Genomic DNA, 21,764 nt, shown 5'->3' on the forward strand with positions numbered 1-21,764 from the left:
CCTAACATAATTTATATTTGATTTTAAAAGTATATTCTTGTCCTTCGAGGTGAAGATCCTTTTATTGCCTCATTCCCATCCTCGGGAGTAAAAAACAGAACAGACGACCTTAGGAAACAAATGAGAAATCCAGGCCTTTGCATAGCTGTGACTGGACAAGAGTAAAGACAGGAGTTAATCAGTTTGGCTTTGGGGGGGGGAGTGATCTGTATGTTTATTAGTTCCTTTAAAATTGCTCTTAAAAATGCATATACTGTAAACTCTTATTGTTTATCTCCATGTTACCAATGAATGAGTAGACCATCCAAGTGTCCGTTTTCCAGGGACAGTCCCCCTGATTTACAAAGGTTGTCCCGTTTTCTGATTTGATCCTGAGATGTCCTGCTTATCTCTAGGACACCCCTATTTTCATCTGAGAAATATTGGAGGGTATGGTAGGATGTCTCTATTTGCATCGGAGAAATGTTGGAGGGTATGGAGTTATGTGACCCCTGAGCCAAGGAGATAAGTAACTACTGAAATATTGAAATTGAATATTGAAATACTTTATTGTCACTTGTACAACTTGTATACAGTGAGATTACACGAGCACCCCCCCACTCAGCTCTCTTAGTCTTAACTCCCCTTGTTTACTGATGCACACCCACCAAACCCGAAAGTCAGTTGCCCTGTTGTTATCTTTTCATTCAGCAGCCTAACAGCCCACGGATAGAAGCTGTTCTTTACCCTGTTGGTGCGACTAATCCTGCTTCTATATCTTCTGCCTGATGGCAGGAGATGAAGAAAGTGCCAGCCAGGGTGAGAATCATCCCTGAAAATTTTCCTTACTCTCCTGAGGCATCGTTCTTCCGCTATTTCATCCAGTGGATTCACGGGGCAGCCCATAATATCTTGTGCTGTATTCACCACCCTCTGTAGACACTTCCTATCAAATGATGTCAAACCAGCATACCACACCGTGATGCAGTATGAAAGGACACTTTCTATTGTTGGCCAGTAGAAGGAGATCATCAGATGTTGATTGACATTGTTCTTCCGCAAGACTCTGAGATGGAGTCTCTCTTGGGCTTTCTTAACCACCTGGGTTGTATTTATTTTCCAAGTAAGGTCTTCACTGAGATTAACTCCTAGGAATTGAAAAGAAGAGACTCTCTTCACACACCCCTCCCCGATGTACAGCGGAGCTAGTTCTCCTCTCTTCCTCCGAAAGTCCAACACCATCTCCTTTGCCTTGCAGATATTAAGGTGCAAGTTGTTCCCTAGGCTCCATGTAGATATTTTTTTGGACGTCCCCTCTATACGCTGATTCGTCTCCACCTGTTATTAAACCCATTATGGTGGTGTCATCTGCAAACTTTATAATTGCAGTAGACGAGTAAGCTGATACACAATCGTATGTATACAATGAATACTATACAATGAATATACTATACAACCATTGGAAAGTTTTTTTAATGTTTAACGTTTAATTATGTTTTTATATTTTTTGGAAGTCTTCCAGAGTGGCTGGGGCAAGCCATTCTGATGGGTGGGAAATAATAATAATAATAATAATGATGATGATGATGATGGAATAAGACATCTCTATTTTCATCGGGAAAATGTTGGAAAGTACAGCTTTGTAAGGCTGAGCATGCGCAATGAGTTCACCACAATCTTGCTCTAGCCTGTTGAAGGCAAACACATTGGACTTTTAAATTTACCCACGCTCGGTAGGCTCCCTGGGGGGCGTGTGTCACTCTACCCTTTTTCGCAACTCTATGGGACGGGGCTTCCGAAGGCGTTCCTAGCTCCACGCTTCCCGGGGAGCGAAAGAGCCACGCCCACTCTGGCCCCTCGGACTGCTGGGGGACGTGACGTTTCGAGGCAGCCCCTCCCACCTCGCCCGGCAGCCTGCCGCGCTGTTCGCCACGCGAGCCCGCGGCCCTCGCCGAAGGGTCCTCACGGGAGTCTGAGGTGTCCACGGCAAGCGCCTGCTCCGAAGAGCAGGGCCAGGGTTTCCAGGGAGGCCGCGATGAAAGGCTGCTGATACGAGGAGAGAGGTATCACTTTTGAGCGTCCTCTTTTGGTGTGTGTGGCGCGGCCGGTGGAGTGGGATTCCGAGCAGGCGGACGTTGGCCACCCCTAAGGGAAGATTTGGAGGCGCTCGCTGCTGCAAGCCGGCGCCGAGTGGTGGGGTTCGGGCGGACTCGGGTAGCGTCGTGGGAGGAGGCGAAGCCGGGCAAGGCAAGGCGAGGGAGTACCTATGGCGGGTACCGTTTCCACGCCGGTGTAGTTGGCAGGAATCGGGAAGGCAACGGGTCAGACCTCATCCCTGCCACGCACCACACACTGGGAGGCTTCAGGGAAGCCGGCCACCGTCCCCTCGTCTCCGGTCCCCCGCCTACAAAACGCGGGAGGGAGCGACCTACCTTGCAAGGTCGTCGTTCGCGTGTCCAAGGTGAAGTACCAGTTCGATACGATACAGTAATTTTTATTGTCATTGTCCCATACAGAACAACGAAATTGAAAAAAATCTACATCAGACATAATAATAATAATAATAATAATAATAATAATAATAATAATAATAATAATAATAATAATAAATTTATTTATACCCCGCCCATCTGGCTGGGTTTCCCCAGCCACTCTGGGCAGCTTCCAACTAAACACTAAAATACAATACAGTGGTACCTCGGGTTACATACGCTTCAGGTTACATACACTTCAGGTTACAGACTCTGCTGACCCAGAAATAGTACCTCGGGTTAAGAACTTTGCTTCAGGATGAGAACAGAAATCGTGCTCCTGCGGTGTGGCGGCAGCAGGAGTCCCCATTAGCTAAAGTGGTGCTTCAGGTTAAGAACAGTTTCAGGTTAAGATTGGACCTCCATAATGAATTAAGTACTTAACCCGAGGTACCACTGTACAGGTACTTAGTGACAAAGTTCCCTGGAGGGGCTGGCCACTCTCCAGTCATAGCTGTCAACTTTTCTCTTTTCTTGGAAGGAATCCTATTCGGAATAAGGGAATTTCCCTTAAAAAAAGGGAAATGTTGGCAGCTATGTCTCCAGTTTTTAGAGACAGCAAGGTAGCCAGAGTCAGAACCATCAGATTCTCAGGAAACAGAAACTGGAACGAAGGGTCTGGCGATGTTCATAGCAGTGACCTTTGCCATGAGGGTGACCAGGGTCTAATGGGTAAGAGGTGCAGCTCTTGTCAACACTGAATCCAAAATTCTACATGCGTACCAGTCATGTGTTCCCAAGCACCTCCCATGTGAGAGGCATGGAGAGGGTTAAAGATCCATGCACAATCCCGAGCACTGCGGTAGTCACGGAGAGCGGGGTCAGTGTCGTTTTTTTACTCTTTAGTCCCAGCTCCCACAAAATTCATGCCACAATCGGGCCTAATGAATTTGATAGGTCCATGTATGGCCACAAATCTTCTCAAGGCATTGATGACACTGATAGTGCCTATGGACTCCGTGATCTCAATCTGGAATGCGCAGATACTCAAGCACTGCCCAGCGCTTATTGTTAGTTTGACCTCCCCTTGTCTTGCGCATAGCCATGCTCTAAGGTCTGAAGACATCCAAACCCACATTAGCGAAAGGTGGTTCGACTGCATGCAAAGCAGATTGTTATGTTCATTGGCTTTGCTGCTCTAGTAGTGTATTTAGTGTTGCAACTGTAGGCTGCAACACTAAGCGCTCTTAAGAGGGTTTAGAAACAATTCAGTGTGACTTGATTCTGCACATTGTGGCCGTGAGGCATCAATGCCTTGTTTTTTGAATCTGCCCATATGAATGTTTTGATCCATGATTAAAAAGTCCAGGTGGCTTGATTAGATAGAAGACCTCTGTACCAGTAATGGGGAAAAAAATCAATAAATATAATTTAAGAAAAGATCTCTATGAAGACTTTGACACAGTAGAGTTGCCACTCCTGTCCTATGGAGTATGAGGGACTGACAGTCGGACCTTTTTCCAATTTGATGTAAGATTAATTCAGTCTCCGCAACCAAACCAATACTTGAAATTGGAGAATTAGTGCACTTCCTCCAAGATGCTTGCAGTATACACACACACACACACACACACACACACACACACTATATGCATTTCCAACATGCTTTTTTGTACTAAAGGCCATATATTTTTGTATATTTTCAATTTCGTTCTGCATGGAACAATGACAATAAAGATTATTGTATCGTATCGCAGGTGTGGTGTTGCTTACCATACGTTTGTAGGTGCAGGTGGAGCAAAGGGCTTACCTGCAGTTATTTTGAGTAATGTATGTCTGTGAAAAGCACCTGGCAGGGCTTTTGGCTTGAGTAATATATGTTGAGCTGTGACCAGAAATCATTGCAATTTTTGGACATGTATATGTGCAGTTCCTGCCAACCTAGCAGTTCGAAAGCATGTCAAAGTGGAAGTAGATAAATAGGTACCGCTCCAGCGGGAAGGTAAACGGCGTTTCCGTGTGCTGCTCTGGTTACCAGAAGCAGCTTAGTCATGCTGGCCACTTGACCCAGAAGCTGTACGTCGGCTCCGTTGGCCAATAAAGCGAGATGAGCGCCGCAACCCCAGAGTTGGCCACGACTGGACCTAACAGTTAGGGATCCCTTTACCTTTACCTATATGTGCAGTGGGGGACAATCGTGCATATGAAACACAGTCTTCAGTGCATAAAAGGCGTATGTGAGCCCATCCTGAGACCACTGTATGCAACATTTCTTGAAAAGGTGCTTCATTCTTTCCCTGTTATGGTTTCCATACATGTTGTGTTATGGTGTGGTTCTGTTTTTAAAGGTTGAGGTGCTTATACGTAAGTGGATATGAACACTGGTATCCTTACGCGTCTTATTGGATAAAAATACCCTAGTACTGACAGGTTTTTTTCTGCTTGAGCTTAGAGCCCAACTCTCATTTCAATTGGATGTGTAATTGGGAGACTCTGGATTCCACAGATTGCAAGCTACTGTACATGTATTTTGCACGATGGCATCGAAAACCCAAGTTCCACGTACAGCAAAATAACAGAGTCCTCTTTGGACTATAACACTTTTAATTGCAGATGAGTGAATGTGCTTTTTAAGTTCTCCCCAACATGGGGGGGGGGGACCTATAAGAACCTCCCTACATAAAAACAAAACAAAAGCCCTAATCAGTGGATGGTATTCAACGATGTTTTACTTAGGGACACGAAGATTTTGGCTTGTCAGACAAAACGATCCCCCCCTCCCCTCCACTTGTGTGCTGTTTGAGCGTTCTTCTGACGCACCCTTCGGGAGCCAATTTTGGGGAGTGCAGGATTGGGGGGGGACCTTTGTTGCAAAGGCAGAATCACTGGTTAATCCCTTCCAATTGAAATTAATGAACACGGCTAAGTTACCGTATTTTTCACCCTATAGGACGTACCGCCCCCATAGGACGCACCTAGGTTTTTTGGGGGGGAAATAAAGAAAAATATATATATTTCACCCCCAGGCGCGGGGGAAGCCCGAGCTTCCCCCGACCCCAGCCCCCAGAACAGCTTGCTATCCGCAAGCCTAGGGAGCCCGGTGCAAAGTTGCGCCGGGCTCCCCAGGCTTGCGGAGAGATACTCTTCAGCGCGTCCCAGGCTTCGGAATGCAGGCATCTCCGCGCAGCCGTCGGGAGCCCAGTGCAACTTCGCGCCGGGTTCCGGATGGCTGCGCGGAGCTGGGCGAAGCCTGGAGCTGCGCGAAGCCCGGGGCTGTAGGCACCTCCGCGCAGCCGTCGGGAGCCCGGCGCAACTTTGCGCCGGTCTCCCGAGGGCTGCACGGAGCTGGGCGAAGCCCGGGACTGCAGGCACCTCCGCGCAGCCGTTGGGAGCCCAGCGCAACTTCACGCCGGGCTCCCGAGGGCTGTGCAGAGTTCCTGAAGCCTGGAGAGCGAGAGGGGTCGGTGCGCACCGACCCCTCTCGCTCTCCAGGCTTCAGCAAAAGTCTGCATTCGCCCCATAGGACGCACACACATTTCCCCTTCATTTTTGGAGGGGGGAAAGTGCGTCCTATAGGGCGAAAAATACGGTAGGTCCATTAATTTCAGTGAGCCTATTCTGAGTAAATCCTAGTTGGATACCACCAAATGTCCTCTCCCTCATGCCTGCTACTTCTGGGGTGCAATAAAAACACCTCTCTCTCATAGAACTGCTTCTACTTCAGTAGAATTCAACCCCCTACCTCTAAGTCTGAAGCAGTGTGGCCCTAGAAAGTTTCTACTTCATAACTCTGCTGGGTATATTAGGGTCTCATAACTTTGCTGGATATATTAGGTTCTCATGGGATTTAGCTTAGAGGTGCGGGAAGTGGGATCTGAAAAGGTACAAGGACATGGTGGTAAAATGAGAGTCCATTTAGGAGTGAAGAGTGTTTTGAAACCCAGGAATGTAGCACTACTTACAAATATTAGCTGGCAGTGAGATCTCTGCCTATCCTCTGTTAGCTCTTGATTGATCTGATAGGTGTGACCACTATGCCCAATAGGCTATACTGTATTGCCTCTTCTCTTGAGAGCTGTCCAGGAGTTTTCCATATATTTTTCGGTTCACCCACCCCACTTTTGTGTGTTGAATTTGGTTTAGCAGAGGGGTTATTTTTCTTCCTCTATGGAAAGCATAGCAAGCTAGCAAACATTTAAAACAGCCTCAGAATAACTGCTGCCGTTGGCCTGTCACACAGAGGGCACTTTGTATTCTAAACTTGAGCTTGAGATGTGGGGATAAATGCTAGCTTTGAGAGTGTTGCTTAGCATAATAAGTCGTACTATGGAGCCCTGACTGAGCACAGCCATTGGATTGCTTGCTTGCATGTGGCTCATGAACACGTCTCCATGGCTGTGGGAGGTTAGGATGAGATTCCTGGTAACGGAAGCAGTTTGCTTTTTGGGGGGGGGGGGGTTGCGAGCTAGCTAGATAATTGGTTCCATGCAGCCCTGGGATAACTTCTGACTTTCTGTGCAGCTTGTGACGCTTGCCCACACCCTTGAAGATGAATGGCTGGATTTCAAGCACGGTTTGCCTGTCCGCTGCCCTCTTGCTGCTGTTGAGTGGTGCTTTTGCCCGGAGGAGCCAAGATCTCCGCTGTGGAGGTAAAGCAGACTCTCTCATAGCAATCTCATTAGGAAAATGGGCGGTGGAGCTTGAGAAATACAGAGCAGCAAAATAACATTGCTTACACCCAGTGCTTTTTTTTTTCCTAAAAAAATGTTTAGGGGTACTCTCATTTTCCAACTCACATTGAAATACTGCCCATCAATGAGGCCAAATTTAGATTCACAAAATGTTTAGGGGTATGTGTACCCCTGCGCAGTGGCGTAGCGTGGGGGGTGCAGGGGGGGCCGGGCGCAACATCTGGGGGGGGCGCTCGCACTCGCAGCTCTCTGCCCCCTGCTAAAATCCACGGGTTAGGGGGCGCAAGTTACTTGCCTTGCCCCGGGTGCTGACAACCCATGCTACGCCACTGCCCCTGCGTACCCCCCAGGAAAAAAAGCACTGCTTACACCACTCTCTGCTTTTAAAGAGCCTTTTCCACATTGATTTGGTACCTGAAGAGTCTAGGAAATGGACCAGGGTGCCCAGTCCACTCATTCTGTTGCAGGGTGTGATGTGCAATGGTGGTAGCAAAGTTTTCAGGGTAGCCTGTGTCATAACAGATCAGTTCTCATTGAGTGACCCCCCCAATAGTAGTCTGAGGGCACCTACGTACATAGTTTGAAATAAACATAATGGTTCCATTCCTGTGTATGTAGGAATACGCTGCATCAGTTTGTTCTCTAATTGTTTTCATCATTACTTGGAGATGGAAGGTTGGCCACGGCAAGGTCTTATCATAGGGATGGGCAGCTGGTGGCATGGGCTCAAACGGGCTCCAAGGGGTTTTCATCTGGCCCCTCTGATCTGGTCAGATAACTGGTCAGCCTGGACAGCTCAGTTGGTTAGCGTGTGGTGTTGATAACACCAAGGTTTCAGTTCAATCCCTGTGTATGGGACAGCTGCAGATTCCTGAACTGCAGGGGGTTGGACTAGATGATCCTCATGGTCCCACAATTCTACGATTCTGTGATCTCAAGGGCCTTCCCTTTATTAGGCACCTCACCAGCTTTTTGCAGCAAAAGTGACCTCTACACACTTCAGCTATGTGCAACAGGACTTGGCAACTGAGATGCATAAGAAGGGTGTTTGACTCTTTAAAAAATCCTTTGCCTGGGTCTTGGGAGTAAGTAGCTGCCATGCATATTAAGGGGACGACTATGCCACCGTTTGCTGCTATTTCCTGAGGAGGAGACTATTATAGAGACCCTTGCCTGAGTAGAGTGATTCAGTTGGGCAGAGCCCAGCGTTCCTGGGCCTTCAGTCCTTTTCAGTTCAAAACAGGGTTTCCCAAACTTCGCTCTCCAACTGTTTTTGAACTACAGTTCCCATCATCCCTGACCACTGATCCCGCGAGCTTGGGATGATGGGAGTTGTAGTCCAACAGCAGCTGGAGACCCAAGTTTGGGAAACCCTGGTTCAAAACTCCTGTTAAGTTCGTTCCTGACTGAGGTGAGGAACCTGTGGCCCTCCAGATGTTGTTGCGGGACAATTTTCATCATTCCTGACGAACGGCCACACAGGTTGGGGCAGATAGAAGCCAAACAGCACCTGGAAGGCTACAGGCGACCTGTTCCTGCCTTCCCTGCATGCCTGAAGTAACATCCTTCCGCTCGCAGTAACAGAATTGTCTGGCCAACTTAGAGGCTGCTGAAAAGTGACGTTGAAATGGCATAACCCTTTGAGACGTTACGTGTCCATGCAAATCAGCCCAAATGTGTGAGATTCGACGGCTCCAGCCCCACACATCCCTGATATAAACATTACGCCTCACTGTGTGGAACACTGTCACACAGAAGCATTGCTTGGCAGTGTCCACATGGAAGAGGAGATCACTGGACCTGTGTCTTCAGAAAAGCCTTATGGGAGTGTTAGCATAACTACCCATCCCCTGCTATTGTATTTTCCCTTTTTTGGCGGGTTGCAAGCACAAGTCCCAGAAGCAGCAACTGTTGCTTTAGTAGTCTTGCTTGCTCATGCTACGCCAGAGGAGAAGAAAGAATAGGGGAATAGAGAGTGTGGTTGTTTTGTTGCCCTCAAGGCCGCTGAACCAACTGATGTTGTGCCAAGCTCAGGAGCTGTCAGTTTTACCTCTACTTGCTTTCACTCCCCTGCATGCATAACTTGCCTAGCGTAAATGATAAATTCTCCTATCAAGTGCTGCAAATAAATTGTTGTTACAAGACATAGGCAAGGCATATTTTCATTTGCAGTATGCTGGGTTCTGAAGAATGCATTTGTTCAGCTGCCAAATCTTGAGAATGTTCCTGGCATCAAGCAGTCGATCATGAAGTTAATGTAGCTGTTTTCCTGAGTGCTATGATCAGTACTGCTTCTTGGAACTAGTTTTCTTACTTTTTTTTCTTTGGTTTTAGCATGCCGGGCACTGGTGGATGAGCTGGAGTGGGAAATATCTCAGGTAGATCCCAAGAAAATGATCCAGATAGGTTCCTTCCGCATCAACCCAGATGGAAGCCAGTCCGTCGTGGAGGTAACGTGTTTCATGCTTGCCCTTGATTGGCTGAATCTCTGGAGACTGTTGTGGCGATCTGACAAATAGGAAGTCAGGGAGATGGTTAGCACCCTGAAGAAATGTGTGGGGAAAACCCTTGTGCTGAGATTTTAAACTTCTGATGAAAGGGAATTTATTTTTTATGGGCGGCATCCAATCCTTTAGCTTTTCTGGCACAGTGGACTTCTGTGTCTAAAATGGAACTTCCTGTCCCCTCTAGCACACTGTGCACCCTCAAAAATTGCTCTGGAGGTTTGCTCTGGAGCAAATTTTGGGGATGTGCAAGGGAAGGTGAAGAAACATGAATCTGGTTGTGCCAACAGAATTAAGCTCACGGAGCACTGGCTACATCTCTGCATTTTTATCCTTTTACATCTCTCAAAGCAGCCACCAACAATAAATAGAAATTAATAATTGTTATTTATATTAGGTGTGGGGAACTTCTGGACCTCCAGATGTTGCTGAACTACAGCTGCCATCATCCCTTGCCATGGGCCATGCTTTCTGGGGCTGATGGGAGTTGTAGTTCATGGAGGGCCAAAGGTTCTCCACACCTAAAACAGAAATTTCAAATTCTAGAGGTGCAGCTAAGACTGGTGAAGAACATGGAGCCCGTGAGCGGGGGAATATAGAGTTTTCAACAATAGTTCCACATAATTTCTTTATCCCTAGTTCCAGTAACGGAGCCAGATCATAGTGGCTGCCGTTGGTCCTTCTGTTTGGCGACTTAGGTTGTCACAGAAAGATGCAAACTAAGGCAGTCATTACAGTGTCCTCCTTTTGGTAAAATGGCAAAATGATGGACCGCTCCTCAGCGATAGGTTGTAAGACGTGCATGGCGCCCGAGGAAAATTTCGTTACAATAGGATCTGATGAAGGTAAAGGTGGGTGAGGCTTTTCCCACCTTCATAGCAAGCTGCCATTCCTCCACAGGTGCCCTATGCCAGGTCTGAAGCTCACCTGACGGAATTGTTGGAGCGCATCTGTGACAAGATGAAAGAGTATGGCGAAAAGGAAGATCCTTCCACCCACCGGAAAAGCTATGTGAGGGTGATGTCCCGCGACGGGACCAAGATGGACCTTTCTCAAACCAAATTTGATACCGATATGACATCGAGCCTGAAGTTTGCGGTGAGTGATGCAGAGAGTGAAGCTGGGTGTGGGACTACTTGGCTGCTGGAGAAATGGAGACTCCAGTGGAACCTCCTGGCTGCAACCTGTAGCCTCTTTTCCTTCCGAATTCTATCTTAATACTTGCAGCTGATTATGGTGACAGACAATCGATGCTGCAGTTGCAATGGTATAATTACAGCCACAACTCTGGACCAGCTGCACGCTTTGCAATACGTATTAGGGAAGTGGAACAGGTAGCTGGTGCCTACATCAAAGAACGTACGTTGCAGGCACGATGTATAGCACGGCTGACTTCCTTGGTTCCCCTTTGCAGTGTGAGAGTATAGCTGAAGAATATGAAGATGAGTTCATAGAATTCTTCTCCCATGAGGCAGAAAATGTCAAGGACCGACTATGCAGCAAACGAACAGGTAAGCAAAGGACTAGGCTGTTTGCAGATCAAGCCAGTCAGTAATTCACTCCATTGAAAGCTGGAGTCAACTATTTTATTGGCGAAATGTGATCTTTGCAGATTTGGCTGAGTTTCAGGCCTTAGGAGCACAGCGGCTCTTGCCCTGTAGGTCCTACTCCATAAAATACAGTGGTGCCTTGGGTTACATATGCTTCAGGTTACATACGCTTCAGGTTACAGACTCCGCTAACCCAGAAATAGTACCTCGGGTTAAGAACTTGGCTTCAGGATGAGAACAGAAATCATGCTCTGGCGGCATGGCAGCAGCAGGAGGCCCCATTAGCTAAAGTGGTGCTTCAGATTAAGAACAGTTTCAGGTTAAGAATGGACCTCTGGAACGAATTAAGTATGTAACCCGAGGTACCACTGTATGTTGCTGAGATTAAAAGTCCTCATCTCCCTTCTATGTCTCTTCCTCGCATGGGGTTCTTGCAAGCAATCAGAGACTGCACCTGCGGGCAGCCTGCCTTTGCTTCTCCTGTTTCACACCTCTCCTGAGACGGGACACCATTGACTCTTTATTAACCTGACTGCCAACTCGCCTGCTTCAGCTTCAGCCTCTGATACCCAACTTCTCTCTGCCACAGACTCTTCTCAACTCACTGAGCCCTGTCACTCCGTCAACTTCTGACCCCTTCTCCTCCCAGTCTTCTCCCTCTGAGCACTCATTGTTGTCCCACCACTGCTACTTCCCGGGCTCTGAGCCTTCTTCCCTTGGTGGTTCCCCAACTTGCTCATCCCCCTTTTCCTCAGTGTCCAACCAGCCCATGGCATAGGCCATTCTTTGACAAGGAGGCACAGCTCTGCATTCCAAGCAAGAAGCACCCTCCTTTTAGCCTGCAGTGAAGCCAGTTTTCCAACACGGAGAAAATGCCAGTGTAGCCACTAGCTTCCATTTTGGGGCAGTAGACAGTCAGTCACAAGTACAAAATGGCGGATATTGTTAAGCGGGAGTCATCCCAGCTCCCTTCAGGCATCTTTTAAAAGCCGCATTGTTCAGACAGCTTTTGGGACATGATTTAAAAAACAAACACTATTATTTATTTACTGTTGTGCCTGCAATTTTATGTTTTATACTGTTATTTTCTGTAACAGTGCCATTTATGAATACAGTGGTACCTCTGGTTGCGTACTTAATTCGTTCCGGAGGTCCGTTCTTAACCTGAAACTGTTCTTAAGCTGAAGCACCACTTTAGCTAATGGGGCCTCCTGCTGCTGCCGTGCCACCGGAGCACAATTTCTGTTCTCATCCTGAAGCAAAGTTCCTAACCCGAGGTACTATTTCTGGGTTAGCGGAGTCTGAAACCTGAAGCGTATGTAACTCGAGGTGCCACTGTATTTCAATGTAGAAAATAATCAGGGCCATCTTGTCTTCCTACGAACCTGCCTTCGATTTCTGCTCTTGTTGACTAGTGTTAAGTTCTTTCACCCGAAGTTCTTTCAGCTGGATAAAATTGTTGCTCAGCAGGGGTTTGGAGAACTGAATTAATTTTCCATTTGACGTATACCATTCAAATTGGTTGAAGGACCTTGATATCACTAAAAATAAAAGGGACTTCTCTCCCTCAAACTTCAGAGAACAGGCATCTCATTCCATCAAGCTTCAGTTTGTCTCAGAAGGGGAGTAGCTTTAGTTCAGTTCCCAGCTAAACACTGCCTGATTCTGAACAGTTGCTGTACTGAGTTTCTAGGAAGAAAAACTTCAGGTAGGATTTTGGCTGCGCTTTGACCTTGGAGAATGTTCCTAGGAGATAGATGACCTTCTTCTCCTGGCACAGCTTCCTGTACTTGGCTTCCTCTCTCCACACTTAGAAACAGTAAAGGCAGCTGAACTGAAACAGGCTGGTGCTGTTGAGCGGAACCTCTTTTCTTACCTCCTGGCAATGAGTCAAAGTGGCTTCTCTCCCACCACGACCTGTCCTTGGCATTGCTTGCCAATTCCCCATAGCGTTCTGCAATGCCTCACAAGACGCATAGAATGGCGTCCTGCAGTAACTGGAGCTCACAGATGCCGAGAGAACAGTGCAGGTGCTATAAATAGTAAACCTAAAGGGTTCTCTGTGGCCTCGCCTCGCATCCCTGCCTTGTTTTGCTTCAGGGATGTCACTCGTGGCAAGTGATTCCCCTGGTCTGCCTTTCCCACCTCAGTGTCTCTGAGGCAGAGCAGGCAATACAGTGGTACCTCAGGTTACATACACTTCAGGTTACATACGCTTCAGGTTACAGACTCCGCTCACCCAGAAATAGTACCTCGGGTTAAGAACTTTGCTTCAGGATGAGAACAGAAATCATGCTCCGGTGGCACAGCAGCAGCAGGAGGCCCCATTAGCTAAAGTGGTGCTTCAGGTTAAGAACAGTTTCAGGTTAAGTACGGACCTCCGGAACGAATTAAGTACTTAACCTGGGGTACCACTGTATAGGAGAAGGGAGGCTGCTCTACCTTTTTTCACCTGGAGTCAATGTGGTCTTCCTCCCCGCTGCTTGCTATTTGCAGTGGGAGGAAAGACTCCAGAAGGGTAGTGTGAATTTGATCAGGAGTGCAGCAGGGGCAAGGAGATGAGACTGAGATTCCTTTAACTGGAGAAAACCTTAGTCGGTGGCGGCCAAACTTGGCCCTCCAGTTTTTGGACTACAACTCCCATCATCCCTAGCTAACAGGACCAGTGGTCAGGGATGATGGGAATTGTAGTCCAAAAACAGCTGGAGGGCCACGTTTGGCCACCACTGTTTTGCATAGGGTTCTTTTCCACAAGAAATGAATGGATAAGATTGAACAATACGTTGTTATCTAACAGATAGGAAACCACAGGTTGTTGACCAGTTTCAAGTTTCAGCTTTTCCGTGTGCTTTGTTTCTGTGTCTCGGTTCAGACACTGCACCAAACCATGATTTCAGCTTGCAAATTTAAAACAGTGAGTACCAGGGTGGCATAGTGGTTTAGAGTGGGGAAACCCAGGTTCCAATCTCTGCTCACAGATTAAACTTACTGGATAAACTTGGAGGAAGGGTAGTCTACAAATAAGTGAGACGAAACCAACAGAGGCACACATTTGTTTTCCACTTTTTCCGCACTTGGCTTCAAAAGTTCACTCCCAATTACCTGGATGCAAAGGAATGACCATTGGCTATGGTGGACGCGGGTGGCGCTGTGGGTTAAACCACAGAGCCTAGGCCTTGCCGATCAGAAGGTCGGCGATTCGAATCCCCCTGATGGGGTGAGCTCCCTTTGTTCTGTCCCAGCTCCTGCCAACCTAGCAGTTCAAAAGCACGTCAAAGTGCAAGTAGATAAATAGGTACCACTCCCACGGGAAGTTAAATGGCATTTCCGTGCGCTGCTTCTGTTTCACTGGAAGCGGCGTAGTCATGCCGGCCACATGACCCGGAAAAACTGTCTGCGGACAAACATCAGCTCCCTCGGCCAGTAAAACGAGATGAGCGCCACAACCCCAGAGTCATTCGCGACTGGACTGTCAGGGGTCCTTTACCTTTTTATGGTTTGTCAATTCATGCTGAACTGTAATCTTCCATGGCTTGAATTGAGCTTGTTTGGGCACATTGTGGCTAAATGAAACTGTTTGATTGAAGGTTGGCGTACTGATATGCAAAATATGTAAAAAAATACATTGCTCTCACAGAATTGTCTTTGTCCTTGATTAACCTGCCTTTTGGGTTTGGGCTAAGCAACACCTTATTAGATATCTACAGAATGTTTTCACTGTCCTAGAAACTCAAATTACCTGGGCATGTGAAAGTATGCTAAGAGTTGCATTCTCTGTAGTTTCTTTTTTCCTGTTAATTTCTTGGTCAGTTTAAGAAAGGCCTTGGAGCCAATAAAACAGACAAATGAAAAGTCTCTTCCTGCCTTCACTTTCCTGCTGGATTTTCACTGGCTCTCAGAGGAATGACAAGCAGCCTGTTGCCAGGGGTCTTTTTAGGAAACTGCCTCTTCCTGTAGCACTGAGCTATTTTTGGACTACGAACCTGACTGTGTTGTTTTAATCTGACCTTTACCCTCCAGTGTTTGAGGGTTGGAGGCATGCCACGTTGGCACAGCCAAAATGCAGCACCTATTTCTGACCACCAGGTCGTAACAGGCTATTTGTAGTACCCAGCCAAATAATTAACACACAAATCCACCTGATTTTAGGCTCAAAGCCAAGTTGAACAAGGAAGTCTAGCCAAAGTTGATTCTTTATGATCACCTATTACTTTTACAGATCAGTAAGGTGAGGATCATAGTTGCTGTAGGCCTGTAGAAGTGGCTTAATAATTGGCTGTCGCCCAAATCAATTGCATATTCACCTGATCTGTTCATACTATCACTTCGCCAGAGTCCTTGGGATTGCGTGGCTAGTCTCATGATGTTCATGATGATTAGGAAGATAAGCTAACCCTGTTTGATCCTGTGGCTCGAAAGCCATTGCTGAGTCATTATTGATTTAATCTTCCCTACAGAAGAGAAAAGGGTGATTCGAACTGTGAATTTTATTTGTGGTGAAAAGTTTCTTGGGCAAGACCTGGCTGTGAGAAAAAGAGCAGAGGCTGACAGAGATATTTCAGCAAAGGACAATTTAGGATAGCTCTTTAATATATTTGCAACTCGTGATGCACCAATGTGAACGCAACCCTTTTTATCAAAAGCTCAGAACTGCTGGGGACTTCAGAAATGTATTTGTGTATGTGGAACAGCTCACAGGTGGATAATATGGCTGGCAGACAGCATTTGAATTGATGACCCATGTGCTGTGCAGATGTGGGATTGAGGAACAAATTTTTAACCCTTGGATGAGGAGTCCATACTTTTTTGTCCATTCACTAGCAATTCTGTTAGAACGAACTCTGCAGAAAGCTCTGCCACAGTGGAATAACTTTTTACAAGGGGAGTGTTTTAAAATGGACTTTTTTATCAGGAGCTGTTAGTATGCGTGACAGAAATGAAAGTTGGTAGGGTTGGAGCAGTGAAAAGGAGCAGGCTAGAGTACAGAAGACCTCGCCCAATAAAATGTTGCCCCGTGATCTCCACATCTCGTTAAAACGAGTTCCACTTTGTCCACCCATCATCAGTCAAATATCAGCACCAAATCTCAAGTTCAGCTTCAGAAAATAAAACTAAAAACAATTGCTGAGATTTTTAAAAAGAAAAGGTTGTGTTATGAATTTTTTTTTTTTTTTTTTTTTACATTACAACATTTAGATTTACTATACTTTTGGATAAACCCTCATTTTGTAGGGGAGTAATTCAGACTGAGAACTATTGGTTTTTTGTGTAGAGTGAAGAAGTACAGCCATTACACCTTCTTGTGGGGACTGCTGCTATGATATAATATTGGGCAAGTTTGAATCAGCTCTGTTGTCTATCTGGAAGTTCCAGTTCTTGTAATGAACTGAATTGTCTGTGCTTCTGTTGTAGATCTGTGTGACCACGCCTTGCATCTCCCACATGATGAACTATGAAGCGCAAAGGCCTGCCTGGTCTGGTGGATGAGTTGGCAAAGTCCTTGTAGACCACCTCCCTCTTCCTAGCTCCAATAATTATTGTCCCAGCAGCCTTTGGGGGGGCACACCTTACAATCTGTAAACAACATTGTATCTCTAAAAGAAAACACAAACAAAGCTCCTTTATCAAAATTTTAAAGCGAATAAGTGATACAGTGTCACTCACCTGACTTTTTAGAAACCCACCATTATCAGGCCTTTTCTGTTTGCTGTTTTTAAAGGGAACAAGAGACACTTCCATATGTGGACCCAAGTCTTGTTTTTTTCTACTGCGTAGCCCATTCCTCTGCGTGTGTGTGTTTTAATACTTAGTGGCTATGTGCAGGTGCATTGCTCTGTAGGTCGGAGTCAGGAGACCAGCAACACAGCTCCTGGGTTCATTTCAAGCTCTCAGAGGCAGAGTTCACCCAAACTTGAATAGAAGAACTTGTTGTGTTCCATTGTGGCTCTGCTACCACCTTATCATGACACTGGGCACGTCATTTAATTTGTCTATGCAATCCGTGCTTTGAGTGCAACGAGTGGGGGAGTATGAACATACATCCTTCTAACCTGTACAAAGAGGGAGGAGCAATCCAATTCATATATTATACCTCTGGAGCGGTTGTCTTTGCCTTGCAGCTGTTTTTTACCAGCCTCCACATGTATAGACTGGCTCCTGGTGAAAGCCAGTATCTGGCTTGTAAAATCCACAAGGGTGCTGATACTGAGCACCTGGAATTAGGGGAGGGGTTGTTGTACTCTTCAAAGGGCTTTTAATACCTTTTTAAAAACAAATGGGCCAGTGATGGCAAGAAAATAAATCATGCTGTGACTGACATGATCAACAAGGAACTCCTTACAATTTGTTTCCTTTAGTTGTGCGTGGCAGCATGTGTGTACAGTGGTACCTCGGGTTACATATGCTTCAGGTTACATACGCTTCAGGTTACAGACTCTGCTAACCCAGAAATAGTACCTCGGGTTAAGAACTTTGCTTCAGGATGAGAACAGAAATCATGCGGTGGCAGGAGGCCCCATTAGCTAAAGTGGTGCTTCAGGTTAAGAACAATTTCAGGTTAAGAACGGATCTCCGGAACGAATTACCGTATTTTTCGCTCTAGAAGACACACCAGACCACAAGACGCACCTAGTTTTTGGAGGAGGAAAACAAGAAAAAAAATATTCTGAATCTCAGAAGCCAGAACAGCAAGAGGGATCGCTGCGCAGTGAAAGCAGAAATCCCTCTTGCTGTTCTGGCTTCTGGGATAGCTGTGCAGCCTGCATTCGCTTCATAAGACGCACACACATTTCCCCTTACTTTTTTAGGAGGGAAAAAGTGAGTCTTACAGAGCAAAAAATACGGTAAATACTTAACCCGAGGTACCATTGTATTGATAATGTAAAATGCTGGTTGAAAGATTTTTATTTAGCAGATAATTAACCTAGATTAGCTGGCTCTTTCCACTGGGCATAGGGGTTGGAGGATCAAAGCTAAAGGAAAATTAGTGGATTTTAGGTGCCCAGAGGGAGGAGATTATCCTACTGTATTGTAATGCTATCAATCAGCACAAGAAGGAGAGACAAGTTTGCCATGTTGCATTGTTGAAAGGACAACAGTGGAACTGTACTCCCCTTCTGTGCTCAGTCAAGACATAAAGAAAAATCAGGCTGTGGGAAAATCAGGCTGTTCTTCTGACAGCTGCTAGCAACTATTTGGAAATCATAGAACTTGAGCCAGTATTGCCTCCAAGCTTGGGAGTGAACTTATTCTCTGGTCTAAATCTTAACCTCTGCCACAAATTCGCTCAGATGCAGATTATTATTGCCATGTAATGAGCAGCGGTCCCCGAGAGGTTATGAATTGGTTTGGACCCAGGACACTGAGAAGAGTGATTACAGTGGTACCTCGGGTTACATACGCTTCAGGTTACAGACTCCGCTAACCCAGAAATAGTACCTCAGGTTAAGAACTTTGCTTCAGGATGAGAACAGAAATTGTGCTCCGGTGGCAGCAGGAGGCCCCATTAGCTAAAGTGGTGCTTCAGGTTAAGAACAGTTTCAGGTTAAGAACGGACCTCCTGAACGAATTAAGTACTTAACCCGAGGTACCACTGTATATGTTTGTAGTAACTAGTCAAGAGTCCTAGGACTTCCAGTGTAAGGAAATGGGCAGATGAATGTGATGGAAACTTTGGTCTGCCATGCCAGCTGACTTTAGAGGCTCTGGGTGAATATGACTTTATTAGCTAAGTCCATTCTGTCCTATAATTTTACCCATGGGATAGTGAAATCCAACCAGATGCTATTTAGTCAAGGAAGTGAAGTGAAGCTGTAGTGGTAAGAAAGTTAAGCCTCATTTTTATACATTAAGCTCAATATTATTCTATTAGTCTTATGCTAATTTTTGCTGCAAAGTCTGTATTACTATAAAATGCATGTTTCGCTTCCGTACAATTCCAATTCACGCAGGGAAGTTGCTCAGAGGTTACAGCTGAAAAATAACTGATTCATTAACAGGTTTGTGCCCAACCTTCCCAACAATGTAGAAAGGTGCACAAAGTAGCCCAAAATTACAAGTGGTGAAACTGTACAAAAAGAAAAACAGTATACAACTGTGTAAGGTAGAAGAGTAGAGTCAAATCAGTCAATACCAAAAGCTTTATTCAAAAGCCAGGTTTTCACCTAGAAAGCCCCCTTTTTTCTTCAAATTTTTATTCTTGACCCTGTTTTTCAATTTCCTCTCGAAAGCCAATTCTCAAATAACGTAAATCTCTTTCTTCCCAAATCTGTTCCCCTGTTTATTCCTCAGACTAGGGCTTTACTTCAAAAACAACAGAGTAGTACTTCAAACAAAATGATCAGTATAAATTTCATTACCTATTATTTTATGGCAACAAGAGAACTAAATAGGCTGTATAGTTTGTTTGTTATGCTTCTATGAGATACAGCCTCCTGACTTATGTTATGAATACAGCCTGTTTGTGTGTGTGTGTGTTGCATCCATGGATAACATGGTGAAGGAGAAAAACAAACTGGTAGAAGCAAAACGTTTTTATTTAAGATTAAAACTCAAATAGGGTGTCTTCCTCTACTCCTTCCCTTCCTTAGGAAATTTTAAAAAATTGAAATGTAGGGATTAGTCATCTACATAGACAAATGGACGTAACTCATTTCATGAATGGCTGGAAGTCCTTGCAGGACTAATTGAAATAGCCTCTGCTGCAATCTGGAAAGAGACTACTACTGTGACCTTTTTGCCCTGGTTCAGCATGAGGACTCTGCACTCTGGTCACACATCTGCTGCATGAGGGGGCAGCCTGGCCATGATAATAGCAGGATGTGTGCTTTGGGCTTTGCAGCTTCTGGGAGTGTGGTGTTTGAAGCAAATAGAGCAAGTGGCCTAGACAGAGTTCACTGGTCTGATGTTGCTTGCCTGGCTAATGCTAGGTTTTGTTCTGCAACATCTAATGCAGTGTCACTCTTTACCACCCGCTCTGGTTCTGCTATGTGATAGAATCCAAAATTGTGTCAGAACTAGCATGATGCTTGAGTGATGTCCCTATGCTATTAGTCTATGGGCCAGGGGTCAAAAATGGGATGATCATTACCACCTGGGGTGAATAAATGAAGTAACTTAGCCTAAAATTATCAACCATATTAACCATTTGCAGTGAGTCGCCATAAAAATCCCTTAATTACGTGGAAAATTAGCCAAAAACACATAATGCAAACACATAGCCAAAAACAGGTGTGTTGTGCTTTTGGCAGAAATCATGTGTATTTTTACCCAAGGGACTCAATGCAACCGGCAACCTTCCCCTATTTAATGTCTGCTGCCAGGATGATGTTGGAGGAGCAGGTCTTTTTAAAAACAACAACAACCAGTAAAACATTCTCATTCTAATCCTACTTGCCTCTCATTTTGTCTCGATTTTATGGGTCCACAAGGAACCAGAGAAAAGCTTGGGTGGAGAAATAAAACCACCTTGCTTTCCTCTGGCACAGTGGCCTTGTGCTGCCGCTCCCCTCAGGGTTTTCCTGTGAATCCCTAAGCCGCCTTGGGATCTTAGGATGAAAGGCGGTATACAAAATTGATGGCTTGCCTGGTGCAGGGCGAGCCTTACAGCTCATTTCTACTCTGAATCAAGTCCCAATGGGTTCCACGGGATTTTGCTCTCAGGTTTTACATGGAGATAAGGTGGCGCTGTGGGTTAAACCACAGAGCCTAGGACTTGCCGATCAGAAGGTCGGTGGTTCGAATCCCCGCGACGGGGTGAGCTCCCGTTGCTCAGTCCCTGCTCCTGCCAACCTAGCAGTTCAAAAGCACGTCAAAGCGCAAGTAAAGGGGTCCTTTTACCTTTATATGGAGGGATGCGGGTGGAGCTGTGGGTTAAACCACAGAGCCTAGGACTTGCTGATCAGAAGGTCAGCGGTTTGAATCCCCGGGACGGGGTGAGCTCCTGTTGCTCGATCCCTGCTCCTTCCAACCTAGTAGTCAAAGTGCAAGTAGATAAATAGGTACCACTCCAGCGGGAAGGTAAATGGCTTTCTGTGCACTGCTCTGCTTTACCAGAAGCGGCTTAGTCATGCTGGCCACATGACCCGGAAGCCTCATGCTGGCTCCCTCGGCCAATAAAGCGAGATGAGCACCGCAACCCTAGAGTCGGCCACGACTGGACCTGCTGGTCAGGGGTCCCTTTACCTTTACTAGTTGATGTGGGGCGGGGGGAGAGATGTTAGGAATAAAGTTAGCTTAAAATAGCAGTCTAGGATCAGACAAGTGCCTATCTAGCCCAGCCAAGCCGCCTACGGGAAGCCCACAAGACTGGCAACACCAAGTACTCCCAGCCCCTCAGCTGAACCCGTATTAATTTATATATATGTGTGCAGACGAGGCTACTTCAGAGCTGTCGCCACGCAAATCAGGCGCCTGACTCGGGCGCCTCACTCCCAGGCAGCACCACGCCCTTGCCCGCCCGCGGACAAGCCCCGCCCCTCCCGCCTCGCCGCCCAATGGCGCCTCGGCGACGTTTATGTTAATAGCCTGGGGGTCCTCCGCCGGGGCCAGGCCCCGCCCCTCCGCTGCTGA

General features: G+C 46.3%; 1 protein-coding gene across 3 annotated transcripts; it reads left to right on the top strand.

Moving 5' to 3' along the window:
* Positions 1 to 1,892: 1,892 nt before the first annotated feature.
* Positions 1,893 to 17,523, top strand: CNPY2 (canopy FGF signaling regulator 2). 3 transcript variants are annotated; one of them, XM_081899041.1, is made up of 6 exons: positions 1,893 to 2,042; positions 6,972 to 7,099; positions 9,476 to 9,591; positions 10,546 to 10,743; positions 11,060 to 11,156; positions 16,608 to 17,523. In XM_081899041.1, the coding sequence occupies exons 2-6, from the start codon at positions 7,000 to 7,002 to the stop codon at positions 16,649 to 16,651; spliced, it is 555 nt and encodes a 184-aa protein (XP_081755167.1). In that variant the 5' UTR covers positions 1,893 to 2,042; positions 6,972 to 6,999; the 3' UTR covers positions 16,652 to 17,523. The 3 variants fall into 3 exon arrangements, with proteins under 3 accessions (XP_081755167.1, XP_081755168.1, XP_081755166.1); XM_081899040.1 differs by lacking the exon at positions 1,893 to 2,042 and adding an exon at positions 2,168 to 2,440; XM_081899042.1 differs by lacking the exons at positions 1,893 to 2,042; positions 11,060 to 11,156 and adding an exon at positions 2,163 to 2,440.
* The last annotated feature ends 4,241 nt before the right edge of the window (positions 17,524 to 21,764 follow it).

This window comes from Podarcis melisellensis, assembly GCF_964234715.1.
Source record: "Podarcis melisellensis genome assembly, chromosome: 2".
In the NCBI taxonomy this organism is placed as follows: domain Eukaryota; kingdom Metazoa; phylum Chordata; class Lepidosauria; order Squamata; family Lacertidae; genus Podarcis; species Podarcis melisellensis.

What these genes read in the sequence shown, in the direction of transcription:
- CNPY2 (XM_081899041.1), top strand. Translation starts at nt 7,000, where the DNA reads ATGAATGGCTGGATTTCAAGCACGGTTTGCCTGTCCGCTGCCCTCTTG. An exon ending in GAAGCCAGTCCGTCGTGGAG is followed by an intron (nt 9,592 to 10,545) that starts GTAACGTGTTTC and finishes ATTCCTCCACAG; the next exon opens with GTGCCCTATGCCAGGTCTGA. An exon ending in CATCGAGCCTGAAGTTTGCG is followed by an intron (nt 10,744 to 11,059) that starts GTGAGTGATGCA and finishes TCCCCTTTGCAG; the next exon opens with TGTGAGAGTATAGCTGAAGA.